The following is a 22,106-nucleotide window of genomic DNA, read 5'->3' on the forward strand; positions in this document are numbered from 1 at the left end:
CAACAGCCTGCACCCCAGTAGAACATTTGTTATAGTAGTGAATCTGCATTGACACGTCATTATCGCCCAAAGTCCATAGTTTACTTTAGTGTTCTCTCTTGGTGTTGAACATTCTATGAATTTCGACAAATGTATGGTAATAACATGTACCCACCATTGGCTTTTGTTTTTTAGAAAATATTTGCACTTATAAAGTAAAATATCACCACTATTTTAAAATTTACATGAAGAGAAAAAAAAATCTCCAAGCAGAAAATTATATGATTAAACAACTATTACAAAAGCAAGAGGCCACTGCCTAGTAAGAACTAATCTTAATAAGCATGTTCTATGCTAAAGTGGATATTCTTACTTAACATGAATACAGATTTGACACAATTTTTCACTCATGAAAATGCTGTCTTCAGAGTAGAACAAGTACAGTTCTGGTAGATTCACTCTGTAGAGGTCCATACCTACCCCTGGTCATGAAAAATGTGGTAATATTCTCTAATCTGGGCTCAGGTCTTTGCATCAAAACATTAGTTGGCTGCCTGAATGCTTACTAACCAACTGTGTATAGTATATGAAATACTATGTAGTGATTGTTTTGTCAGGGATCTTAGAGAGTTGGCTGTTAATCTGGAACTAAGCTCAAAATCACAATGTGAGTAGCTGATTAGTTTACTAGATGTTGGAGAAGGTATTTGATTCATAACAATAGTGCTCACCCTACAATTCTTCCGGTGGAGGAGATGTTGAGCCGCCAGCAAAGTCCCTGTAATTTACTGTAACGGGGAGTGCTTGGGACGTGTAATTCCTGCATGGTTCCATCTGGTGGCTAGTCGGTGTCACTGCAGTCTTTTCTCAGGCACAGGAAGTCTGAGAAAAGGGTCGGTCTTTCAGTGTTTGGGTTTGATGATTGAAAGATTTTCATAGCCAGAAGCAGTCTGGAGATGGCATATTTCACATATTGATCCAATGGGTATATTTTAGTATATTTAAGGGTATCCAAGTCATCAAAAGCATAACATATAAGGGTTAATACTTGGTGGTAGCTTATTGTTCTAATAATAATGACAAAAATAATTTCCATAGAATGAGACAACTGGTTTTTTGTTGCTGTCAATAAACTTATAACTAATCAAAATTTCTGTTTCTTCTCCTTGGTGTAGCTTATCAACCAGCCCAGCAGTATTCCTTCGGAACAGGGGGGTCAACAATGTATCGACCTCAGCAGCCCGTTGCTCCTTCTGCTTCAAACGCTTACCCTAACACCCCTTACATGTCTTCTGCTTCTTCCTATTCTGGGCCGTCTCAGCTGTACGCAACACAGCCCCAGGCCTCTCCACCTACCTCCAGCTCTGCTGCTTCTTTCCCTCCTCCCCCTTCCTCTGGAGCATCCTTCCAGCATGGCGGACCAGGAGCTCCACCGTCATCTTCAGCTTATGCACTGCCTCCTGGAACAACAGGTACACTGCCTGCTGCCAGTGAGCTGCCTGCGTCGCAAAGAACAGGTCTGCGCTTGAAAGGGATTTGGTTTGGCTCCCTCCTTTATTTTTTCATGAACACGTGGGTGGATGGAGGGGAATTATGTCTGACTCTTTGTAAACTGAGTAATCTGAGGTGTTGAGTTTTTATAACAAATTCTGAAACTATTTCTAAAAGTGTGATCGTCCCATAATGAACTTTAGTTGCTAAATGAGGAAAACTTTAGAGCTTCAAAAGGGTAAGAGTATATAATCTGCCACTAAGCTTAAAATAAGTGGTAAGAAATTAATTGGCAAGATAAGTGGTGTTTGGAACTAGGTTTAATTGACACTAATTTCTTTAGAGCCAAACTTTGCTCTGTTCTTATTGAGAAGTTTAGCATTTTTTAAATTATTTGTGCCTTAAGCCCATTCATGGAGATTAAACATGGTGATTGTATATAATTTTATAGTTACGTTTATTTATAAAGATGAGGGATCTGGATATGCTTATCTAAAGGAAAAAAGTGAGAGAACACAACTCTGACAGAGGATCTCTAATGAGAGAGCAGAAAAGTAGAAAGTCTGTGGACAGTAGTGCAGCGATTCTTCATTAGGGCAGCACCACCCTCAGACAGTTTAGGAATTTCAAGGATTCGATAGATAGTCTAACAGTGTAGTCATGCCTGAAGTTTTCTAATGAAAACCATAATCTTAAATTATTATTATTATAATGAGATACACGTTTTCTAAATTCTTATCTCATTTTATAATTAGAGCATTACATTAATTTTTTATGGGGAGGTTTTATTATCTGGTTTTCATTTTGGCCCCTAGCAAAAGGGGCCTCAAAGGCATGTGTTATAAAAAGGGATCGATGAATCAGGGTTAGGAACCACTAACCATACTGGTTAAGAATGCAGGCTTTGGAATTCAATCTCCTGGGTTTGTACCCCAGCTTTGGGTAAGTTACTTAAACTTCTTCAAGCCTCCATTTCCTCAGAATGAATATTAATACCTGCTCATAAGCTCATGAAGAAGATTGAATGCATTAATACATTAAAGCATTTGGGGATAGTGACTGTAAAGTTGGCTGTGATTACACAAAACCTGACTCAAAATTAGAGCTCTGTGCCTTTTAGTATTTGAAAATAGTTTCCCTTTTAGATTATAACCAATGTTTTTGAACTAAAGGAACAAAGAGATGAATGAATCTTGCTTTGCTCCTAATACTTTAGTTGCTCCTGGGGCGTCCAGTATGTATGTGTGTGTGTGTGTGTATATATATTTTAAGCAGTAGCTGTAATTACTGAAAACAATTATAAAATAGGATCTATTGAAGAAATATTCTATTCTAACAAAGTCTCATGAATGCAGAATTATATACCTATCACCTTTCTTCTCTGATATATAAAGGCCAGAGTACCAAAAATCTCACACATACATGCGTGCACACGTGTGCGTGCGCGCGCGCGCACACACACACACAAATATCTCTATCACCCTTTACTGCACAAATAAAATTTCTGTAACTTTCAATATAAATAGTTCAGTAGATTGATATTTTAGAGAGGAGTGCTAATTCAGTTGTAGAGTTCAAAAATTACCTTCTGAAACCTCAATAGTGAAGATAGTATCTATTCTGAATAGTTGGGTAATAGAGTTCTTGATTGAAAGATGAGTTCCAGAAAATTCCCACTTTAAAGTGGTGCAGGGAAATAGGTGAGTCATCATTTACTGAACATACACTGGACATGTACCATCATTTGCCATATATTTTCTTATTTAATTATCAGAGCCATGAGAAAGAGAAATAAGTTTTTTTTAATTGACATGAGGAAACTTGGTTTCCTAGGAGTTAAACTCATGGTTGCATGATGATAGTCTCCAAGTTGAGATACAAACCCAGGTCTCTCAGTCTATAAAGCCTAATAAGTTCATTCTTCTTTACCAGATGGTCTAGTCGTGATATAAGTCATAGAAGTAGTTATCAATGTTAGAATTACAAAAATCCTATAACAACACTGTTTTAGGTATTTTGTTACTTCATCATCTAAGTTAAATATTTGCATGGGTATTCTTAAGCAAAAGTGTATTTGGCCTTGAGATAAAGTCTTTGCTTATATACAAAGTAACAGAATGTTCTAACCTGGCTGAGAAACAGAGTGACTAATAGGAAGAAGAAGCAAACATTTTTCAGTATTCAGCATGTTCTAAGCCAGCTGCTTTGTTACCTCTTGCCTGTTAATAGTCCCCTGTATTTTACCATATTTTACTTTTTGATTTCCTAAAAATGTTGTTTACAGTGTACAAATAATTGTGAATGAAAATTTTCTCTTCTTTTTTATGTGTCTCATATCATATGGTTCTCTATCGGACTTGGGAATTCCATTTGTCCAGTGGATAATTTTGACAGACACTAGGGTTTGCAAGACCTGTAACTGTTCGTGAGCCTCCAAATTATGCCTGAGGCTCAGAGAAACTAATGTTGCAAATACCAGAACATTCATTGAGTAAATTCTTAATGGGTACTTGTTTGGTCTATAATCCGAATTATTCCAAGCACAGGTAGGGAGACAGAAGTGAACAGTACATTTCTAGTGAACATCACATAGCTTTGCTGTAAGTTGGAACAGAACATTTATATTTGGCCCAAATTTTGGAAAGCTTTATGCCAGGGCAAGAAATTGATAGTTCATACAGTAGGCAGAAAAGTTCACGAAGGAGTTTGAACTGCTGAAAGGCATGGTTTTACTCTCTAGAATAATTAGGATACTGTCTATGACTTTTTCCCCGTCCTGATTTAATCTGTGCTTATTACTAAAGGAGAGCACTTTCAAATATGAAGGCCTTAGAATTTTACTCAAAAAATTATTTTCTGATAAAATGACCTTCAGGCTGTCATGAAACTGTCTTTGAGTAAACATTATTGATTTTATTAAACCATGGAAAATTTAATTTAGGTATATAGTCTCATGCTTTGTCACATAGAAGTCTTGAAGGGGCATAATGTTACATATTTTCATAGAACAGTGTTCTGAAAAATTTTTTTTAATTTTCGTAAATATTCCTTACTCAAATTATAAGTACTTGTTTTGTCTTGTGTCATTGGAAAATGACCTCAAGGATTCATATCTTTCTAAACTTTAATTTTTAATTTCATGACCCTCTTGTTTTTAATGTGACATGCTAGGCTTATAGGGGAAATGGGGGGTTGAGAAGGATGCTCTGTTCTTTCTCAAATTGTCTGTTAGCCAGAATTCTTCATATCACTGCACTAATAAAGAATCCACTGAAAAGTATCTTAGCCAGTGCATAGCACATTTTGCTTCTGCTGGAATACCTAAGAACGTTCCAAGTGAGAAGTGGGATTCAAGTAAAGATGCTACTCAGCTGCACTCCTGTATATGTGGGACCATGTGGTTCCTTCTTCCTTCCCCAAAGATACTGGAGAACTAAACCCTACACTAAAGTGGATAAGGATCTCCAGTAACATGCCATATTCAATTTTTAAATTAATTTTCCCTTGATTTTTATTAATTTTTCACTGTAGGATTTTTAAAGACTCAAAATATTATAAAGAATAAAATTTAAATTATCTATAATTCTACTGCCCAAATACCACCAGTGATAATATAGATTTATTTATTCTTTTTGTACACATATATACATATATCTATGTATGTCTATATGCATCTATTAAAAATATTTTTAATGTGGTAAATATACTAACATAAAATTTACCATTTTAACCATTTTTATGTGTATAGTTCAGTGACATTAAGTACATTTACATTGCTGAAGAACCATTGCCACTTATCTGTCTCCAGAAATTTTCATCATCCCACACTGAAACTATGTACTCATTAAATAACTCCTTGTTTCCCCCAGCCCCAGGTAACCACTGTTCTACTCTCCCTCTGTATTTGACTACTCTAGGTACCTCATATAAGTGGAATCATACAATATTTGTCCTGTTTTGACTGGCTTATTTCACGCTCTCCAATATTCATGTATCAGAATTTCTTTACTACTTAAGGCTGAATAATATTTCACTGTATTATATTGCACATTTTGCTTATCCATTTATCTGCATGTGGACATTTGAACTACTGTGAATAATGCTACTTGAACACAGGTATACACATATCTGTTCAAGTCTTTGCTTCCAGTTCTTTAGCATACATACCCAGAAATGGAATTGCTGGATCAAATTCAATATTCAGTATTTAAATTTTTGAGGAAGCATTATACTGTTTTCCACATCTACACCAACACTTGTTTTCTGTTTGTTTGTTTGTTTTTTTTCTTAATTCTAGCCATTCTAATGGGTAGTATCTCATTGTGTGCATGTATTTTTTTTTTTTTTAACATTTATTTATTGTTGAGAGAGTGTGAGCAGGAAAGGGGCAGAGGGAGGGAGAGACACAGTATCTGAAGCAAGTTCCAGGCTCTGGGATGTCAGCACAGAGCCTGATGTGGGGCTCGAACTCATGAACTGTGAGATCATAACCTGAGCTAAAGTCAGATGCTTAACCGACTCAGCCACCCAGGTGCTCCTATTTTTAAAGAATTGAGATCATAATACACATATATACACACACAATTTTACATCTTACATTTTTTCTTAATATTACACCATGAACCATATTTTTCATGCCTTTAAAGTCATGTCATGTTTTAAAAAGAGAGATCTATCTTCATTTTATAGTTTTTTGAAAAAGTAAAAAAGATTCTCTTTATAGTTTTATGGGAGAATTATGTCTAAGATTAGATTATGCTGTATTGATTTATTTTCAATGACTGTTCTATGTTGATTTTTTAAAAATGTTGACCAAGAGTATAATTTTGCATATCTATAATGAACCTCCGTAATACTGTTTCCTAGAGACATTTATTTTGTTCATGTAGTTTGCTTTACCTAAGGTTGCTATTAAAGCGTATTTACAGAGGTCAGTTTAGCTGTGTTTTTAAAAAGTCATATTTAGGGGCGCCTGGGTGGCTCAGTCGGTTAAGCGTCCGACTTCGGCTCAGTTCATGATCTCACGGTTCGTGAGTTCAAGCCCCACGTTGGGCTCTGTGCTGACAGCTCAGAGCCTGGAGCCTGTTTCAGATTCTGTGTCTCCCTCTCTGTCTCTGACCCTCCCCCATTCATGCTCTGTCTCTCTCTGTCTCAAAAATAAATAAACGTTAAAAAAAATTTTTTTTTAAATAAAAAAAAGTCATATTTAAACAATTTAAAGACATAAAAGTGAAAAAATTCAAAAGCGAATTATAGCTGAGACAAAACTGCATTAAATTGATAAGAGATTTGAACAAGGATTATCTGGGCTGAAATAAAAATGGCTAAATATATTGCATGGTTTGACATTGGGAGGAGTCAGGCATATATTTGGGGGAGAACTTTGATTATTGTACAATTGTTACTTTCTATTCAACAAGACATTCTCCACCCTCAAGTTATGTGAGCTACCCCACTGGCTATATACTCCTGCTGCAAGTCTTTTTGTTTCTAATTTGGATTGTCATTCCTAATTTTGAATTTGATTTGATTTCATTATAAATTTGGAGTCATTTTACAAAAGGGTTGTATGAAGTTGCTCCACAAACTTTTTGTGCTTACAGTTTTTGAAATCTCCGGATACCCTCCCAGGCTTTAATACCCAGGGCTTAAGTCACTGCTATGAGAGATTAGAGGGAAAACTGCAAGCTATGGGGTCACCTCTCCACCTCACAATTTCTCTGAGGCACGTGCCTCTTGAGTAGAACTCAAACCAAATTGAACTCATTAATTGCTATATTCTCTTGGTTCTTCTATCCCCAAAGGAAGATAGTTCAGTTTTCGTAAGTTACATATGCATATAATATACCTCCACTGCATACTTTTGATTTGAGGCTGGGCCTGGCCTGACCCTGAATATCTGATAATAATACCTGATAATTTTGGCATTGCTGTGTTAGTTTTCACCCTTTTCTTTTCATGTCCACTGCCAGAAACTTCAGTTCTCTTAAGAGATGTAGTTGTTTCTGAAAGACCTGTGCTAAACAGTCTACAAATCCATATATTCTTACAGAAAAGACCATATGGGATGGTTACATATTTATTGGGCCTGTTCTCATTTATGTTTATATTCATGGTGTGACATGAATTACATGAAATTACAGTTTCATCAGGGTGCAGCCCCCTGTTGCCTCCTAAATCTAGCAGTGAAGTGGCACCACCTTGCTAAAGCCTCCCATTTTTCTTTAAGTCCCCACTAAAAGAGTGCTTTGGCCAGCAGCATTGGCATTACCTGGGAGCTAGCTGGAACAATAGAATCTCAGGCCTTTCCCTGTACTTAGTGTGAATTAGAATCTGCAGTTTAACAAGATCGATCTCTCAGCTGATTTTGATTCACAGCTTTAAATAGTACCAAACGCTCTCCCCCCACACACAGTGATATTACTGATCAAGTAGTAGAAAAAAATTCCATGCAAACAGGGAAATATTTCAAGTAGGCAGGAAAATTTTTTTCTTAAAAGAGACATGTAGCACAGGAAGAGAAAAAAAGTAATGTTTAAGAGTTAATTGGATCTGGCACAACCTAGATGAATTCAATTTACCCAAAAGCTGATTACTTTCTTAATTAGATAAAAGACATTTCCCATGACTTGACTAAAAAGTTTCTTTCCTTTATAAAATTAGTTTTTTCTTTTTTGGCTTGATGGAGGGAGAAGAAGCAATTACAAAATGAGTTTAGAATGTTTTTCATGATAATACTGTTTAAGTGACTTTTACATTTTGTCTGCAGAAAATCAGTCTATGCAAGACCAGGCACCTATGTTGGAAGGTGAATTAGTTATAAAATATACCTCTGGAAAATTTTCAATCATTAAATATAGTTAATGAATGGACATTCACAATAATGCATGTGAACCTCAAAGTTGATGATATTCGGAATCTGATCAGTATCATTTTTTAATTTGGGTTCTTAATCAAATCAAATCTTAGAGTTGATTGAATTAACATGGTGACACCAGTAGCTTTAAATCATTAAAGTCGTCTATTTTATATAATCATAAAGACCGTGACCATATCAAGATTGTCTTAGCTATGAGTAAGATTAGAAGGTGATGAGAGAGATTTGAATGATTCTCTGTGCAAGCCCAGAACTTTAAGAATTTGTTAAGCAGATAGCAGCATGTAGTTTAATGTTTTGTGATTTGCTCTTCAATGTTTTGAGGCTCTTTTGGCATTCTGTCTCCTGGTAAACTTGTAGAAAATTAATTCCATTTTTAGAATCAAGGCAAATGAGGGATGCCTGGCTGGCTGGCTCAGGGGTCGTGAGTTTGAGCCACACATTGGGTAAAATAAATTTTAAAAATAAATAAACTTTTTAAAAAATTAAGGGAAATGAGTACATGCTGGTTAGAAGATCTTATTTTTTAAAAAGTTTCTATGACATTATGTATGGATCACAGGTTCTTTCGTCTAAGCAATTTTGTTGTGATTTCATATCATGGATATCAGTAGAATAAGTAAGAGGTAAAATACTGAAAGAATGTTTAATTTGTTAAAAGAGGAGTAATTTTTGGTCTTTAAATATACAACATACACAAAATTCAATGAAATGTAAAATGATTATATTTTGATTTTGAAATTATCTTTATTTCTGGCATGTTTTCTTTAAACATACTGGCATTAAGATACTTAATGAATTCTGCTACTGATGTCTGTTTTTCACTTTGAGATGGAGATTTGGGGGCAGGGGGTGCATGTAGAGGAAATTTACTAACGTTGACAGTAGTTTAATTTTATATTTGCTGCCAATCTGGAATTTTTTTTTGTGGCATTAAAAAAAAATCTTATCACAGATACCTGAATGCTTTTTTATACTTCATAAGTAACTCTTAAGGGAAGGATGATGAAATTGCTGGTGTTGTGTAATTGGGACCCGGTTTTTTTGTTTTTGTTTTTGTTTTTGTTTTTGACACTGTTTCTACCATGTGGATAATTTGCTTATGTTCAATTGCTTATATTAAATTACTCTCTTGGGAAGTAGGAGATTGTTACTTTTATTTTATTTTTTTAGTATGCTGAATACATCAACGTTTTTGTTTTTTTAGCAGATTCAGGTGATTTATTTTTTCTTTATTACAAGAGAATTCTTAACTGATTTGAAAGTTATACACCAATATAGACATAAACACTTCACCATCCCTAAATTTAGTACAGCTCTTTCACTTTCAATGGAAATAATGTCAAGTTATCTTGCCTCCCTAAGCCAAGACCTTGTGAATATTTGAGGGAATGAGTTTGTGAATCCAGGGCTACAGAGTGATCCCCACACCTGAGCTGGTAAAACCTTTGTGATGGTTATCCTCAGGTTAGTTAAGGCAGAATTTGAAGGTACTATGTGATGGATACAATTTAGTTGTCCTCTTTTCAGAATTCTAAAGGAAAATGCTCTTTATTATCTGTTATAGGTCCTCAGAATGGTTGGAATGATCCTCCAGCTTTGAACAGAGTACCCAAGAAGAAGAAGGTACCAGAAAAAGATGTCCATCCAGTTGCCTACAGAGGTTCTTTAATCATGTAGCCACCTGGAACATACCACCTTTCACTGATCCTTTTGAAGGCAAAGCTTACTGACTGATAGGTTTAAAGTGCATTTCAGCTTGCATCTTCTCCATGAAGGGAAGGAAAGAAACTTAAAAACAGTACAGTGGTGTGAATTTAACTTCCTTTAGAAGAGAAGATGTAGGGGCGCCTGGGTGGTTCAGTCATTTAAACGTCTGACCTCGGCTCAGGTCATGATCTCGCAGTTTGTGAATTCAAGCCCCATGTCAGGCTCTGCGCTGACAGCTCGGAGTGCCTGCTTCAGATTCTGTGTCTCCCTCTCTCTCTGCCCCTCCCCTGTTCGTGCTCTCTCTCTCTCTCTCTGTCTTTCTCTTTCAAAAATATATAAGTAAACATTAAAAAGAAGAAGATAAGATGTAAATTTCTAACAGATTTCTTTCAAAGAATAGGAAACAAAATTTTCCAGTGATTTTTATGTCTTTTAGGGGTTCCAACAATAGTCAGGAATTTGGTAATTATATTTTGGACTATTTTTTTTATCACATATAGTATGAATGAAGAAATCACCTTGTAGCTGAGCGTTGTTTAAATGTCAGTAACTGTTGACAGCCATTAAAGCAGAAGTTAAGATTCTTCTTTCTCCCCAAACATTTCTACTTTTTTTTTTTTTTTACTCACCGTGATGTCCTTTTCTCAAATATAGTAGGGAGAGGTCATAACAATAAAATTGGGAGACACTAAATGAGCAAAAAAAAAAAAAAAAAAAAAACCCAAATTTAGGTTAATAATAATCAGAGATTGAATTTAATCTACTACTTTAAATATGATTGAATTGATAGTTAATGTCTATTTAGTGATCTAGGAAAAGGGTATTACATCTTGGTCACATTAAATATAAACACACATTATCTGATTCCGCTATTGCTAGATATAATTCTCTAGACTTTGAGATCCTCTTTCAAAAACACCAGGTGTTGGCTCCCCATACGAGGGTAAGTGTGGAAGGCAAAGGGGAAACTGAGAGGTCCAGTTTTGAGTTCCCCACCCCTCTGAGCCAGATTAGCTCTACTTTTACGTTTTACTGTAGAATTCTGCATAAAATTTCATTTAAAAAAGTATTGTACTATTAAAAAATTTTTTTAAACCTTATTTAAAGGTGAGGAAATTGTACCTTTTTTTCTTATGCTTAGTGTCTTTTCTTTCTGTCTTTTAAAAGATACCAGAAAACTTTATGCCTCCTGTTCCCATCACATCACCAATCATGAACCCTTTGGGTGACCCCCAGTCACAGATGCTGCAGCAACAACCTTCAGCTCCTTTACCTCTGTCAAGCCAAGCTTCATTTCCACAGCCACATCCTCCAGGTGGCCAGACCTTCCATGGCATACAGCAACCTCTTGGTCAACCAGGCATGCCACCATCTTTCTCAAAGCCCAATATTGAAGGTGCCCCAGGGGCTCCTATTGGAAATACCATCCAGGTAACAAATCTGTGTTAATGGAATGAGGAGATGGCTCTATTTCAGTTCATTTTTTCTTTTTAATGTGTTAACTTTTCTGTTTACACCTTTATTAATGAGCATCTAACTTTGGTTTCAATTAAGACAACCTAAATAAAAAATAGTAACCCCTTTTTTTAAGATTGATCATGGATGGATATTATTTTTCAATTACATGGCCATAAAGTTTCTAGAAGAGGCTTTTATAATTGCTCGTGTATGTTTACACTAACTTGACAATTGTATTTCATTTGACCTAATCAGTACCCACAATTTAAGATTAGTTGAATCTGTATTTTCAGCCAAGCTTGCTAAGCAGAAGCTATTTCCAAAGGGTTTTCCTTTTAAAATCTAAAATAAAAATGTAATGAGTTATATCATTTCTTGTGTATGTATAAGAGCTAGTAATATACAGCTTTATCTTCAGCTGGAGATATAAATTTGTAGTTGCTATTCACAATATAAACAGCTAGTTGACACGGTTCTAGACGATGAAAAATCAGATACAACTGACTTAACCATACAAAGATGAACATTTTGATCAGTTTGTGAAAAGTAAAGAGTTTGGGTCAAAGTTCAGCATGTGAAGGTGAAACAAATCCCTGCACAAAGTATAAAATTAGTTCTGTTTTTGTCTTTGGTTCATTGAAGTCAAATTTATAAAGGTTGTATCTCTATCACAAGAGTGTGCTTTACTATTAAGAGATAGTTCTGCCTAAGGAATTTCTAAATATTAAAAGTGGCGTTCTGAAAACCAGTGTTTTGATGGAGGTGGGAGGAGTTGTTTCTTTCCATAGGAATATAAATTACAAAGATGCATTGTTAATTTTTCTTTTCTTTTTTCTTTTCTTTTCTTTTCTTTTCTTTTCTTTTCTTTTCTTTTCTTTTCTTTTCTTTTTTTTCTTTTCTTATTACAAGTCTATGCTAGTTTGGGAAGCTACCCAGCCATTCACTTTTGTTTAGACTTTAGGTGCTCATGCAATACTCACCCAGACCAGAACCTCAGTTACCATCGAAAGGGAGAGCTTGCACAGATGTATATGTTCAGCCAGGCCATAATAGCCAGCTACCTGCCCACCTAGATGCCTCCAAGGCACCTCACACTCAACATTTCTACAACCTTATTCATAGTCTTCCTCCCAAACCTGATCTTCTTTTGGTGTTTCCTATTTCAGTAAAATGGCATCATAATCCATATTCAATCTAGCCAAAAACCTGGGAATCATCTTTATACTCTTTTTCCTTTAATCCCTCTTTCAAATCTATCCCCAAATCTTGCTGATATTATTTTAAAATCTCTCTCAAATCCTTTATCCACATACACTTCTAATCTGACCCATGCTGCCTTCATTTCCAGTCTCTGGCAGTGCAGGAGCCTCTAACTGGTGTACAAGCATTGACTTTGATCGTTGTAGCTGGTCTTGTCTCCTCTTTGTTTAAAACATTGTTCTCAGGATAAAGACCAAATTATTTCACATTGTCTGGAAGCCCTTCAGCTTCATATTCCTCCTTGCTGTCTCTCTGCTTCAGCCACACTGGCCTCCTTTTAGTCCTCTTGTATCATGGTCCTTCCTTTGTACACATTCTTTCTCTGACACTCTAACTTCCCCATTTCACCAGTTAACTCCTACTTGTCTTTCTAATAGAATTTCCTGAAGAGAACTTTCCCCTCAGTTAAATTCCAGTTATATTGCCTGTTGGTTCCATTAATGTTAATTTATTAGCTTATAAAATAGCAATGCAGTTGCTATTTTACAGGTATTTGTGGCATTTTATTATTTTACTTTTTGTTCAAGTAACATCTTTCATTAAGATGTAAGTATTTGTAAACTTGCTTTTTGTATGACATTTTAAAACTTCTTTTTCCTTCCTTTAGCTAAAAACTGCCAGAGAGCTGAGATCTTTTCTGAATTGGCTCACAAATACATAGCCAGTGCCTAGAACATAATTGCCTAATATTTTTTGAATGAATGTACTAATAAATCAGAACCCTAAACACTTAAACATACCTTCTTTGTTTTTCCATCTGTACATTCAGTAACATCATGGTCTCTTCTATCCTAACTTTTGACTTAATCTTGCAGTTTGATAATAGCCCAGTTACCAACCTCCAAGAATAAATCAAAGAACATAAGAATGGAAAGATAAACAAAAATGAGCCAACAAGCAGAGCAAGCAGGCACTCTAACTAGCCAGCTTTGTAACTGCCCTTTTATTTCCTACCGGCATAGGCCTACAGTCTCCTTCCCCTCAGGTACATTCAATAGTGATCAACATATGTTCCGTAGTTCATCAAACTCTTTATATCCAATTCTGTTTTTCAAAATCAAAGCTGTAGGAGGAGTGTCTGTACCTTCTACTGAATATTTGATTTTCATTTCTACTTCTCCCAAGGGATTTCACATGTTAATTTGTCACAGCCTGTCTACAAGGTAGTTAGCTGGTTTCTCTTTATCACAGAGTTTCAGGGCTTTGCGTATAGGTAGCTTTTGGTCATTTCTGGTCATTTATGCTATTATTTCTTCCAGCATGTGCAGTCTTTGCCAACAGAAAAAATTACCAAGAAACCTATTCCAGATGAGCACCTCATTCTAAAGACCACATTTGAGGATCTTATTCAGCGCTGCCTCTCCTCAGCCACAGATCCTGTATGTATTTTTTTCTCATATTTTGCTTAATTAAAATAATCTTCAGGGCACCTGGGTGGCTTGGTTGGTTTGGCATCTGACTTCAGCTCAGGTCATAATCTCACAGTTTGTGGGTTCAAGCCCTGCATCGGGCTTTGTGCTGACAGCTTGGAGCCTGGAGCCTGCTTTGGATTCTGTGTCTCTGTCTCTCCCTCTCTCCCTCTCTCCCTCTCTCCCTCTCCCTCTCCCTCTCTCTCTCTCTCCCCCCTCCCTGCCCCTCCCCCACTCATGCTCTGTATCTCTCTCTTAAAAAAAATAAACATTAAAAAATTTTTTTTAATAATCATTTATAGAGCTCTTCTGTAATTGTATGAAGTCCTACAATATACTGCAAAAGTTTGTATAATAGTAATAAAATTAGCACTTGTGTACTTTGCTTTACATATAAAAATATAATTAATTTCTTTTATATATAAATTTATTTAATCCTTACAACAACCCCAGGGTAGGTAGATCTGTCATCTTTATTTTACAGATGACTAAGTTAAGACAAAAAGCAGTTAAGTAACACCCAAGGTCAGAGCCAGAATTCAAACCCAGTCTGGCTCCAGAATTTATGCTGTCAACCACTGTGCCGCATTGCCTTTCATCAGTAGACCTCATGTTTGGCACATAAATAGAACAGAATGGTGGTATATAAAAAATTCAGGTTAGGGATTTCTTTCTGAGCTTACTCAAAGCTTTTAAAAGTAGGCAGATAATCTTATATGTAACTTTGCAAAGATCTTAAAAATAATTGTTTTTGATACTAGAGTCATATTCATAGTTAAAGCAACTGATTTTACTTAGTTTACCTAGAGGATGCCTGTGTATTGGCAACAACAAAAGTTCCACAAAGCTGCCTTGTTTTAGATGAAATCTCAGTTTCTGCCAGCAAACATTGAATATGTTTATTTAGCCACTGGCCACTTGTCTGCTTGAAAAACAGCTCCTGGAATTTGTTGTTTCATCAAACATTGAGTATTAATATGTGCAACTTTCTTCCGGTCTTTTGGAAGGCAGTTCCCTGTACTAAAAGTGTCAGGAAAGCAGAAGCAAGGAAAGGTTATCATAAATCTTCATGCCTAGCATTCTGGAAGTGATGGAAAGACTGAGCTAGGAACAGAGAGCAGATGAAGCAGATGGCCTAGTATACGCTGTCCCCTGTGCATACCTCTAAATAGGACACAGTCATTCAAAACTAAAAATGAAGGAAGACTCCAGCCCTCCTTCAGGCATGAGTCAGTATAGAGAGGTTGAGAAGGCACATGGTACCCAGCCCAACTCAATAAATTTTTGTTGACTTTAAACTCCTCTAGGTCAACATCTTATCTTCGTTCTGGGTCCACAGGAGGCCTGGGCCAGATGAGAACCACAAAAGACAAACTGTTTCTATAATTCCTGTACCTAGTTAGGGGAGAGGCCCTAATATGCTATCCCATCTAGGTGACTCCTCCACATTGGGGCAGGGCTCCTACTGGAAGCTAGATGATACTAGCTTTGAGCGGGGACTGTAAGAGGTCCCCTCCTCACAAATAGCTGGAATCATTTTTACAGTATAGTTGTATTCCTATTTTCACTTTAGTTATGTTCATACAACAGAGAGCAATTTTGCCAGATGACTTAGTTTCTAATGTTATCCTTAATAGCTTCATCTCTTCCTCTGCCCTCTTCTTTTTTTTTTTTCTTTTAATTAGTTTCAGGTGTACCATATAGTGATTCAACAATTCTATACATTTTTCAATGCTCATGATAAGTGTACTCTTTAATCCCCATCACCTATTTCACCCATCCCCCCATGTGTCTCCCCTCTGGTATCATCAGTTTGTTCTCTATAGTGAAGAGTCTGTTTCTTGGTTTGTCTCGCTTTTTTTCCCCCCTTTGGTAGTTTGTTCTGTTTTTTTTTTTTTTTTTTCTTTTTTTTGTGTGTTTATTTTTGAGAGAGAGAGAGAGACAGAGTGCGAGAAGGGGAGGGGCAGAGTGAGGCAGAGAGAGGGGCAGAGACCCAGAATCTGAAGCAGGCTCTAGGTTCTGAGCTGTGAGCACAGAGCCTGACATGGGGTTTGAATTTACGAGCTGTGAGATCATGACTTGAGCCAAAGTTGGACGCTTAACCGACTGAGCCACCCAGGCGCCCCTAGTTTGTTTTGTTTCTTAAATTTCACATCTGAGTGAAATATATGATATTTGTCTTTCTCTGACTGACGTATTTCACTTAGCATAACACCCTCTAGCTCTATCCATGTTATTGGAAATAGCAAAGATTTCATTCTTTTTATTACTGAGTAATACTCCGTTGTGTATGTGTGTGTATGTATATATACATACACATACCACCCCTTCTTTATCCATTCATCTATTGATAGACACTTGGGTTGCTTCCATAATTTGGGTATTATAAATAATGCTGCAATAAACATAGGGATGCATGTATCCCTTTGAATTAGTGTTTTTGTATTTGGGGGGTAAATACCCACTAGTGCAATTACTGGATTGTAGGGTAGTTCTATTTTTAACTTTTTGAGGACCCTTCATACTGTTTTCCACAGGTGCTGCACCAGTTTGCATTCCCACTAACAGTGCAAGAAGGTTCCTTTTTTCCTACATCCTTACCAACACTATGTCGTTTCTTGTGTTTTTTATTTTAGCCTTTCTGATAGGTATGAGGTGATATGTCATTGTGGTTTTGATTTGCATTTTCCTGGTGATGAGTGGTGGTGAGCATCTTTTCATGTGTCGGCCATCTGTGTGCCTTCTTTGGAGAAATGTCTGTTCATGTTTTCTGCCCATTTTTTAATTGGATTATTTGTTTTTGGGGTTTGTACCAATTCTTTATAGATTTTGAATACTAACCCTTTATCAGATAGGTTATTTGCAAATATCTTTTCCCATTCAGTATGTTGCATTTTAGTTTTAACTGTTGAACATTTCCTTCACTGTGCAAAAGCTTTTTATTTTGATGTAATCCCAATAGTTTATTTTTGCTTTTGTTTCCTGTGCTTCAGGAGACATATCTAGAGAAATGTTATGGCTGATGTCAGATAAATTACTGCCTATGCTCTTTAGGACTTTTATAGCTTCGGGTTTCACATTTAGGTCTTTAATTAATTCATTTTGAGTTTATTTTTGTGTATGGTGTAAGAAAGTGGTCCAGTTTCATTCTTTTGCATGTTGCCCTACAGTTTTCCCAACACTATTTGTTGAAGAGACCATCTTTTTCCGATTGCATATTCTTGCCTCCTTTGTCGAAGATGGATTGGCCATATAATTGTGGGTTTATTTCTGGGTTTTCTCTTCTGTTCCATTGATCTATGTGTCTGTTTTTGTGCCAGTACCATACTACAGCTTTGCTCAGAATTGTGATACTTTCAGCTTTGCTTTTGTTTTTCAAGATTGCTTTGTCTATTTGGGGTCTTTTGTGGTTCCATATAAACTTTAGGATTATTTGTTTTAGTTCTGTGAAAAATGCTGTTGGGATTTTGATACATAAAAAAAATCATTCAGCACAATCAAGTGGAATTTATTCCTGGCATGCAAGGTGGTTCAGTATTCATAGATAAATCTTTGCTTGCTTCGGCAGCACAGATACTAAAATTGGACCAGTACAGAGAAGATCAGCATGGCCCCTGCCTGAGGATGGCATGCAGTTCCGTGAATATTCACAGATCAATTGATGTGATGCATCACATCCACAAGAGAAAGGATAAGAACCATCTGATCATTTCAGTAGATGCAGAAAAAGCATTTGACGAAGTACAAAATCCATTCATGATAAAAACCCTCAACAAAGTAGATGTAGAGGGAACGTACCTCAACATAATAAAGGCCATGTATGAAAAACCCACAACTAACATTATACATGATGGGGAAAAGCTCCGAGCTTTTCCTTTCTCCTCTTGTGACACGCTGACACTGTCCTGCAGCATACCCAGCACGCACCAGCACTCCTCCGCCTGGAATGCTGCTCCCACGTGGCTGCATTGCTTACTGCACACTTGCTCCAGGCTTCTGCTCCCGTGTCCCAGTAGCTTTCCAACCTTTCTTTACCGCCCGCACTCCAGCGCTTCTAGCCCTTCACACTGTTAGCTTTCCTTCCTGGCACTCATCACCATCTCATGTACAACATATTATTTATTTAGTATCTTTTTCCCACCCAATAGAATCCGAGCTCCATGAGACATAAGCATGGCAAATAATAGACACTCAATAAATATTGAAGACCAGTGTCACTTCTAAGGTTACTGCAAAATGTAGGTCATTAAGTTAATCACATTGTAATTGAAGCCGGTAATTTTAGTTTTAGAATAGTTTTCTGTCACTGGACTTCTAGTACGTGGATTGGGAGGTAGGAAGACTCCTTAATTTAAGAACTCATTTTACTACTTCCGTCTTAGTAATCTTAAGCCACCAGAAGATAATTTTCTCTTTTTCTTGGTGTTCTAACAGCTCAGAAAGAAGCAGAATTAACTATCAAATGGACTAAGCGTACAAGTAATATTAAAGTATAAAGGTTAAAATAAGATTCCAGTTCACCTCTGTGTAAGCCTGCTAGCACCCATAATTTACAACAACTGTCCTTAGATCTTCTTTTCTGGTGTACAATGATGCACTGCTCCTCCAGATGGCCCTTCCTGTTTTTGTGAATAGTGCAGTTATACGTGCACACACCTTGTCAGATGAGCTTGCAGTCCACGTGAAATCCACCACTACTCCATCTTGCACTCCAGAAGGAAGCCCCTTATCCTCTTACCTTTCTCCCCCCACCCTCCCGTTAATAGGTTACTGAACTCTTTCAGTAATGGTCTTTCAGGTTTCTGGTTCATAGTTGCCTCTGTTTCTTTATAAAATAAAGCTGGGCGCCTGAGTGGCTCAGTGGGTTAAGCGTGTGACTTTGGCTCAAGTCATGATCTCACAGTTTGTGAGTTTGAGCCCCGCATCGGGCTCTGTGCTAACAGCTCAGAGCCTGGAGCCTGCTTCGGATTCTGTGCCTCCCTCTCTCTCTGACCCTCCTCTGCTTGCTCTCTGTCTCTCTCTGTCTCTCAAAAATGAATAAATGTTAAAAAAAAAAATTTTTTTTTTTTTAATGAAGCTTTCAGCATGATGAGTGTCAGGGTTAGTGAAATGAGTTAAGGCAAAGTCTTTGGATTAAAGTTAACGTTCAAGTATAACATCATCTGTTTTTCCTCTCCTGCAGCAAACCAAGAGGAAGCTAGATGATGCCAGCAAACGCTTGGAGTTTCTATATGATAAACTTAGGGAACAGACAGTAAGTTTGTGGGAAAAAGAAGGATCTATGATAATCATTTTTTCCTAATAGCTAGTAAATGAGCATCTCACCAGCACATGTATGTAATGTATTTGGGGATAAAATTGTGGTGACAGTTATAGAATGGGCTTTCTCTAGCTAGAGTCTTAAATGTCATTTATTGGGGATGGGAGGGTAGTGGGGAGAGGGAGAGTATGTGTTTGTCAGGCAGGGGTATAGTTTTAACTCCTCTTGTAACAAAGAGTACAAATACATACTGACTTGTAGTGGCCCTGGGGTAGCTGGTCTTCCGTTCATTATATATGTCCTGTATTGTTTCCATTTCAGCGTTCTTTTCCCTACCCTCACATGAGTCCCATCACTTATTTCACAAGAACCAAACCAAAGGAAGTTGATGTAACAGTAGAAGTGGTGTGGTCCATGGACTGATCCAAAATAAATTCTTCCCTCAAAAGTATGGGCATGTAGGCCAAATAATGGGGGACAGAAACTATAGATTTTATGGTTTTAAGAGATGGTAAGATTACAAAAAACTGTTGAGAATTGATAAATTGAGTACCTGGTAAGAACTATTGTCCTACACATGCAGGTAGGCCACAAGTTCAAGATCTCTATTGTAGACAAGGTTTGAGAATAAATAGGGTCCTTACTCTGAGATATAGTGACTAAGAATTTTTAAACTCCTTCATATACATGGGAAAATTTTTAAAAGGTATGAGGCTATATCTAAAATAATTGAAGAAGTAAAGCTCTTAAGTGGAGGAAGATGTTAGCATTTCAGCTCGGGGTGGAAATCTGGCTTCATTTCTATAAAAAACAAAAAAACAAAAAAACCTGGCTTATACATGTTCATAATTCATAATAGTTTCCTTACATAAATCATTTTGTCATGATTCTGCTTTATAACTTTAAAGAGTTGCTTGGTCCAAGAAACTATTTCTAGAAATGCTAAATGGTTTATTTGCTTTTTTATAATATTTAAGTTCCTTTTAAATATCAGTGTTTATGGGAAATTCTTCCTTAATTTAATTTTTTCTCTTGATTTTACCTTTATTTCAGCTTTCACCCACGATCATCAATGGTTTACACAACATTGCGAGGAGCATTGAAACTCGAAACTACTCAGAAGGATTGACCATCCATACCCACATAGTTAGCACCAGCAACTTCAGTGAGACCTCAGCTTTCATGCCAGTTCTCAAAGTCGTTCTCACCCAGGCCAATAAGCTGGGTGTCTGAAAGGACATCTTTATTCCCAGCCCATATTGCCATTCTTCCAAAGAAGCATATTTTAAAAAATGTTAAGATATGGACCAATCCTCATTAGCATGTTTCCATAGCAGCCAGTCAAGAGCATTTACACTATTCCTGCAGATATACTCACTTTAGAACTGCTCAAAACCCAGGTGCTTTCTTTTGTTTTAATCTTTTATTGCCCATGACGATTTTCCTATTCTGCAAATAGTGTATTTCCTGGATTACACTAGTATGTTTTCCTGAAGTATTCTGATCAAATGTGGTTTTTAAAACCTCAGTATACTTTTTGGGAAAGAAGCATCTGGTTATGCATAAAGCAGAGCTAAAACTAAATTTCTTTCACATCCTCCCTACTTCCTCCATGTCAATCAGATTAAAGTGTGTAATCCTATTTTATGTGTACGTAGTCTTTTTTTTTTTCAAAACAGCTGCTCACAGGTTAGTTTAATCCCTGTTTTTTTTGTGTCTTTGGCTTCATTCCAGTCCTGAACAAATAACTAAATCTAGAAGGTGTTACATAGATTTTAGCAAATATTAATGAAAAGTGGGATCACTAGCTTTAAGTATCTATTGGAAAAGACTGAGCATTTTCATTCTGTAGAATTCATTGGACTTTCTTCTATTAATAAATGTTTCTAGTATTGAGTTTTAAGATTGAATTATCTCCATTTTATATTTAGAAATTCGTTCATCCATTTTTTTAAAAGTCACCCAGAATTCTGAGGTTTAAGTTTAGAAAGAAAACTTTAATTTCTATCAGCCTCCTGAATCAAAGGAAGACATTTATCAGCCAGTTTTTCTGTCAAGTGATTTTATTATAATTTTGTCTTAAGAACAGTGCGATTAATAAAAGATAATGGTCCCCGTAGAATCTTTAGAATTAAATACTAACAATTCTTCATTGTTACATTATGTAATTTTACCTAAGTAGATTGGAAAACTAGAAAATAAATACTGTGACTACTATGGAGATAGAGTTGCTGTTTCAAGGATTAAGAGTAGCTCCAGTAAGAGTAGTTCATCAGGCTTTGTATGTCCTGAGTGAAATAGTTTGCAAGAGCCTCTCGTTTTCTTTTGCTGGGATTCCCTACTTGCCAAATTAAACCCCTCTTTTAAAAGTTAACCACTCATTGTTTAGCTCAGAATAGTTTTATAACTAAAAAGGAGGACCTTGATAGCATGTGTGAGCATTGGAGCCTCAGGACTGGGGTGATATACTGGGGCACCTACCCTTCAGTCTCCTGGGAGTTGAGTAGTCTGAGTCAGTTCTGTGACTCACTGACGTCACAGCTTGACCTTCTGGACCTGGTCCCCAACTGCAGTGTCAGCCCCAGACTCCATGGGAACAGCAGGTTGGCTTCTAGTAATTTTTTTCATCTATTGCCCTTACGTTACAATTTGTGCTATGGCT

General features: G+C 36.6%; 1 protein-coding gene and 1 non-coding gene across 18 annotated transcripts in view; both read left to right on the top strand.

Annotated features, from left to right (window-relative positions):
• SEC31A (SEC31 homolog A, COPII coat complex component) overlaps positions 1-21,086 on the top strand; it is a 71,210-nt gene extending 50,124 nt beyond the window's left edge. For 11 of the 17 annotated variants that reach the window (XM_015542094.2, XM_042984280.1, XM_042984279.1 and 8 more), the window contains 7 exons: positions 1,155-1,496; positions 8,240-8,278; positions 9,915-9,973; positions 11,225-11,488; positions 14,035-14,154; positions 19,367-19,438; positions 20,498-21,086. In XM_015542094.2, the coding sequence (XP_015397580.2) occupies positions 1,155-1,496; positions 8,240-8,278; positions 9,915-9,973; positions 11,225-11,488; positions 14,035-14,154; positions 19,367-19,438; positions 20,498-20,677 (1,076 nt within the window). In that variant the 3' untranslated portion in view covers positions 20,678-21,086. The remainder of the gene's footprint in view (positions 1-1,154; positions 1,497-8,239; positions 8,279-9,914; positions 9,974-11,224; positions 11,489-14,034; positions 14,155-19,366; positions 19,439-20,497) is intronic. The other 6 variants (XM_007074756.3, XM_007074759.3, XM_007074758.3 and 3 more) reach the window with 3 other exon arrangements.
• LOC122238220 lies at positions 17,737-17,843 on the top strand. The gene has a single exon (XR_006217180.1). It is a non-coding gene; the product is annotated as a U6 spliceosomal RNA (small nuclear RNA).
• Positions 21,087-22,106: the final 1,020 nt, after the last annotated feature.

This window comes from Panthera tigris, chromosome B1 (assembly GCF_018350195.1).
Source record: "Panthera tigris isolate Pti1 chromosome B1, P.tigris_Pti1_mat1.1, whole genome shotgun sequence".
Lineage (NCBI taxonomy): Eukaryota > Metazoa > Chordata > Mammalia > Carnivora > Felidae > Panthera > Panthera tigris.